The sequence below is a fragment of the Triticum aestivum genome, chromosome 7A, assembly GCF_018294505.1.
Source record: "Triticum aestivum cultivar Chinese Spring chromosome 7A, IWGSC CS RefSeq v2.1, whole genome shotgun sequence".
NCBI classification, from domain to species: domain Eukaryota; kingdom Viridiplantae; phylum Streptophyta; class Magnoliopsida; order Poales; family Poaceae; genus Triticum; species Triticum aestivum.
The window spans coordinates 117,176,850-117,182,720 of NC_057812.1; the positions used below are offsets into that span (position 1 = coordinate 117,176,850).

At 49.9% G+C, this 5,871-nt stretch overlaps 1 protein-coding gene across 1 annotated transcript; it reads left to right on the forward strand.

The window, feature by feature from the left end:
* Window positions 1-4,157: 4,157 nt before the first annotated feature.
* On the forward strand, window positions 4,158-5,421 carry LOC123154092 (inositol-tetrakisphosphate 1-kinase 4). The gene has a single exon (XM_044572886.1). It carries the CDS (start codon window positions 4,252-4,254, stop codon window positions 5,278-5,280), a length of 1,029 nt encoding a protein of 342 aa, XP_044428821.1. The 5' UTR covers window positions 4,158-4,251; the 3' UTR covers window positions 5,281-5,421.
* Window positions 5,422-5,871: the final 450 nt, after the last annotated feature.

Sequence of the window (5,871 nt, forward strand, 5' to 3'; positions counted from 1 at the left end):
TGCTCCGCGCCGGCGACTGCCCCGCGCTGCCGCCTTGGCTCGCGGCTTCCTCGCCGCCCGTCGCCGCTCCGGTGACTCCGTCCGGCCTCCTCCTCACCTCCCCGAGCTTCTCCGGCCGTCTTCCCCTACTCCAGCGAGAGATCCGGCGAACCTCGAAGTTTGCGCCCGGCTGGATCTGGATTTGGACGTTTTCGGTTGACTTTTGCCTCCCTAACCCTAATTTTTATGCCATCTTCATCATGTTATAACTCTGCACCCGTTGCTCCGATTCGTGCGTGTAGCATATCAAAATGTTCGTCTCGACGAGTACATCATTTCATCTCCTTGAATCATTTTTATTTGAGCTCATCTTGACGCCCGAAATGTTGTTGGAAGAGGGCTATGTGATGTTTATGTCAGATCTGTTTCAGCAAATGGCCTTTTGTCATTTTTGCCATGATTAATGTGTGCATGCTATGATCCTGAGCTCTACATGTGTTTTAAATAATGACATGCCATCTTTACAAGGTTGTATGCCATGTATTTTTGTGATCTTCGTTGTGACTAGCACAACCATGCAAAGTAGCTTACTCAATGATGCTGATTTCAGGGACTTAGTTTTTCACTAAGTCCTTGTCCTGTTTTTGTTTTTATGCCATATGTTCATGTTGTTTCCTAGTGATCCGTGTCTCTTTTGAGGATGATCATTAATAATATTTTGTTAATATTGTTGTGCTCTATCCATCCATGTATTTGTTGGCAATTTTGGAGCACCCTAGCTTGACTCAATCGAGCTCTACTTTTGCTATAAAATGTTCCTGGCAGATTGTTAACATGTTTAGCGATTTTGCCGAGGTTGTTGCTATTGATCCGTGCATGCTATGGTGTTGTTATTTCCATGTCTAGCTTCTATTCCATGTCTTCTTGATGTGTGTATGCTTAGTTTGTCATGCGATGCTCTGTAGTGAGTGCATCGAGCTCGTAAACATGCCTACTTGTTAATCTGTTTTGCATGCTCCAGTTTTTCACTAAGTCTGAATCTTTTTATGTTTTTGCTATGCTCACATGCTTGTAATTGTATTTTCTTATCCCTTTTGGCTCATGGTCACTAAGGGACTTTTTTTATATGCTTAGAGTAGCTTCATGCCATGCCTTACTTTGCCATGATATGTTCCTGTAGCATATAGTCATCATGCTCTAAACATTGCTTCTTGATGATAAATTCCTGACTTGTGTTATTTTCTCTAAGTCTGTAACCTGTTATCATTTGCAATTTTGCCATGCTTGTTTGAACCTATTATTGAGTGAATTAACCGTAGCTCAGTGTTCATCTTTTGTCAAGCATCATGAGGGGATCCCTGCCATGTATTTTGTTGTCATGTTGGAGTGCTGTAGCATGTTGTTCTTGATGCATTTAGATGGTCTCGTGCGGATTATCGCAGACCGGTGCCATATTTGTTTTGCTTGTCATTTCCAAACCGTGCCTCCGATTCCGGTGATCTTTATATCGATTTCGACCGAAATCACCCCACCTTTCCAGTGGCACTCTTGGATTTCCAAGTTGAGACCAGGTTTAATCATTCCTTTCCAAATCATGCATATGCACCGCATACCGCATCCCGCATATCATACCATGTTCGTGTGTTGGTTGTTTACTATGTTGTGTGCTTCTTTCCGGTGTTGCTTCTTCGGGTTGGTACAGATAACATCGCGTTTGTGAGGAACCGTTCGACTACGTCCGTTTGTCTTCTTCATGGACTCGTTCTTCTTCCTTGTGGGATTTCAGGCAGGATGACCATACCCTCGAAATCACTTCTATCTTTGCTTGCTAGTTGCTCGCTCTTTTGCTATGCCTATGCTGCGATACCTATCACTTGCTATATCATGCCTCCCATATTGTTGAGCCAAGCCTCTAACCCACTTTGGCCTAGCAAACTGTTGTTTGGCTATGTTACCGCTTTGCTCAGCCCCTCTTATAGCGTTGTTAGTTGTAGGTGAAGATTGGAGTTTGTTCCTTGTTAGAACATGGATATTTTGTTGGGATATCACAATATCGTTTATTTAATTAATGCATCTATATACTTGGTAAATGGTGGAAGGCTCGACCTTATGCCTGGTGTTTTGTTCCACTCTTGTCGCCCTAGTTTCCATCATATCGGTGTTATGTTCCCGGATTTTGCGTTCCTTACACGGTTGGGTTATAACGGGAACCCCTTGACGGTTTGCTTTGAATAAAACTCCTCCAGCAAGGCCCAACCTTGGTTTTACCATTTGCCTCACCACCACCTGCTTTTCCCTTGGGAGTCGCTCTCTCGAGGGTCATCTTTATTTATACCCCCCGGGCCAGTGCTTCTCTAAGTGTTGGTCCGAACCGGGCAGCCTACGTGGCCACCTCGGGGAAACTCGAGGGCTGGTTTTACTCGTAGCTTGACCTATCTGAGTGTGCCCTGAGAATGAGATATGTGCAGCTCCTATCGGGATTTGTCGGCACATTCGGGCGGCTTTGCTGGACTTATTTTACCATTGCCGAGCCTGATCGGAATGTCTTGGGAGAAGGAATATCCTTCGTTGACCGTGAGAGCTTGTGATGGGCTAAGTTGGGACACCCCTGCAGGGATTAAACTTTCGAAAGCCATGCCCGCGGTTATGGGCAGATGGGAATTTGTTAATGTCCGGTTGTAGAAAACCTGAAGTTGATATTAATTAAAATGCATTAACCGCGTGTGTAACCGTGATGGTCTCTTCTCGGCGGAGTCCGGGAAGTGAACACGGTGTTGGAGTTATGCTTGACGTAGGTTGTTCTAGGATCACTTCTTGATCATAGTTTCTCGATCGTGCTTTGCCTTCTCTTCTCGCTCTCTTTTGCATATATGTTAGCCACCAAATATGCTAGTCTCTTGCTGCAGCTCCACATCATACCTTTACCCTTCCTATAAGCTTCAATAGTCTTGATCGCGAGGGTGTGAGATTGCTGAGTCCCCGTGACTCACAGATACTTCCAAAACCAGTTTGCAGGTGCCGAGGTTACCACGCAGGTGACGCAACCAAGTTCAAGGAGGAGCTCGATGAAGATCTTGTCCTTTGAGTTGTTCTGTTTCTAGTTGATCAGTAGTGGAGCCCAGTTGGGGTCGATCGGGAATCTGTGCAGATTTTGGGGTAGTCTTCTTTTATTTTGGTTCCGTAGTCGGACCTTGATTATATCTGGATGATGTAGTGCTTTATTCATGTAGTTGCATGAAGTGGCGATTGTAAGCCAACTATGTATCTCTTCCCTTATGTATTACATGGGTTGTGTGAAGATTACCTCACTTGCGACATTGCTTTCAATGCGGTTATGTCTCTAAGTCATGCTTCGACACATAAAAGATATAGTCGCATCGAGGCGTTACACGACCGTGCCACCACAATTGTTCACGCCCCGCCGCCATGGCCAGGATGCAAGCCTATCAAGTCCGACACCATCGACACGACGAACTCAGGCGATGAAGAGTAGCACATGGGACGCAACCACGGCTTGGGTAAGCCACTCTTATTCTCCCCCTCCCATTGCTGCACTGCCAGTGAGTTTGCTGGATATGGGGAAGACATGACGTGAGACACAAACTTCGACACCACTGGCGATCATTTAGATTAGGTTAAAAAGTCTTATCCAACCTTGGTTTAGTTAAAATATGTCTAAAATGTACTCCCTCCGTTCCAAAATAGATGATTCAACTTTGTACTAAATTTAGTACAAAGTTGGATCTTCTATTTTGGAACGAAGGGAGTAATCAATTGGTCCGGTTTAAATTAAAATCACCAGGTTTCATTAAGCTCATTCTTTTTTAAAATCTGGTTTAATATGTATACGGATATGGTTAGATGGCCGGTTCCTGTAGACGTGTTCACAGACAGATATCGTGATCGTTTTAGGGTCCTGGCCTAACAAGGCTCTCTTTCTTCAACTGAAAGCGGTGCTTAGAAAAAGTGAGCGCAGGGCAAACGGAGATTTTCGATTAGCGAATGTGTTGCGGTGGGCGAAGTCCAACTCCATGTCGATCACCCCTCGGCCGACTAGCCGAAAGCACCTACGCGATTCCCATTCGGCGCGTAGGAACATAATTGTATGCTTGATCGAGAAGAAATTCATGAGCAGAAAAAGTATGCCAGCCCGTCACGAATATGCCCTTGCTACCAACCCGCCATGAGTATAAATCCAGGCGTGCTGTGAGCAGGGGAAAGGCACAAAAGAAAGACAGAGAGCAGAGCAGAGTGTAGATAAGCTTGCTAGCCATGGGAGGAATGGCGGCCGAGCAGGAGGCACCGGCGCCGACACGATCTCCGCCGCACACCTACACCATCGGCTACGCGATGCAGCCGGACAAGCTGGACACCGTCATCCAGCCGTCGCTCGTCGCCCTGGCAGCGGAGCGCGGCATGCGGCTCGTCGCCGTCGACCCCTCCCGCCCCCTCGTCGACCAGGGGCCCTTCCACCTCCTCATCCACAAGCTCTACGACGAGGCGTGGCGCGCGCAGCTGGAGGCCTTCTCCGCGGCCCACCCCGCCGTCCCCGTCGTCGATCCTCCCGCCGCCATCGGCCGCCTGCTCGACCGCGGCTCCATGCTCGACGTCGTCTCCGAGCTCAACGCCACCGTCCGCGTGGGCTCCATGGGCGCGCCCCGCCAGGTCGCCATCGACGACGCCGCGTTGCTCACCGACCCGGCCGTCGTGGGCGCGCTCCAGTTCCCGCTCATCGCCAAGCCGCTTGACGTCGACGGCAGCGTCAGCTCCCACGCCATGTCGCTCATCTACCGCCGCGCGGGCCTCGCGGCGCTGCAGCCCCCGCTCGTCCTCCAGGAGTTCGTGAACCACGGCGGCGTGCTGTTCAAGATCTACGTGATCGGCGGGCACGCCACGTGCGTGCGGCGGCGCAGCCTGCCGGACGTGCCGACGGAGCGGCTGCTGGACCTGGAGGGCGACGCGTCGGTGCCCTTCCACAACGTGTCCAGCCTGACGACGGTGCACGCCGACACCGACGACGACGTGGGCGACGACGCCGAGATGCCGCCGCCGGGGTTCGTGGAGGAGGTCGGGCGCGGGCTGAGGCGCGCGCTGGGGCTGCAGCTGTTCAACTTCGACATGATCCGCGGGAGGAAGGCCGGGGGCCAGTACTTCATCATCGACATCAACTACTTCCCGGGGTTCAACAAGCTGCCGGGGTACGAGATCGCCCTCACGGATTTCTTCGACGAGATGATTCGTGGCGCCGCCGCTGCTACACGTGACGAGGCAGACGGTACCCAAGCCTCCAACGTTGTCTGAGCGTGCATGAGAGGACGTTCTGTACTCTCTGTCGTATGATTTTTGTTGTTCTACTAGAGTACTAGATCAATTTTGCATTCCTAAAGTAACGAATAATGATCTTTGCCTCGTTGGCTTTGGAAATTTAGGGTGATGGCAACATCTGAACAGCTCTTGCCTTTTGATCATGACACTGGTGTCCCCATGCAATGCAAACGGTGCAACTGTGCCGATGTTGACATTGATAGCGGCCCATTACGCCACCGTTATCAGTGGCCATGTGTAGCACTACGGTGGTGGTCCTTTTTCTCGTGCTGCTCCAGCTACACTATCCCTTTCTCGTGGTACAGCGGCCAGAAAAAAAAAAACCTAATCGCTGTCACCCGCATCTCTCCTCTACCCCCACCCCTCTAATCACCATCCGATGATGTGCCTCGGATGGATAAGCCAAGGTTCGTCCTCGCCACTCACAGGGACATGGTTTGGGATGGTGGCTTGGCTCGTGGTGGTGGGTAGGCACAGAGCCGTGCTATACACACGACAAAATCTTAGACGACTCATGCACGATAAACTAATTCCAGCCGGACATGCGTGCATACATCAGGATATCTG

What these genes read in the sequence shown, in the direction of transcription:
- LOC123154092 (XM_044572886.1), top strand. Translation starts at nt 4,252, where the DNA reads ATGGGAGGAATGGCGGCCGAGCAGGAGGCACCGGCGCCGACACGATCT.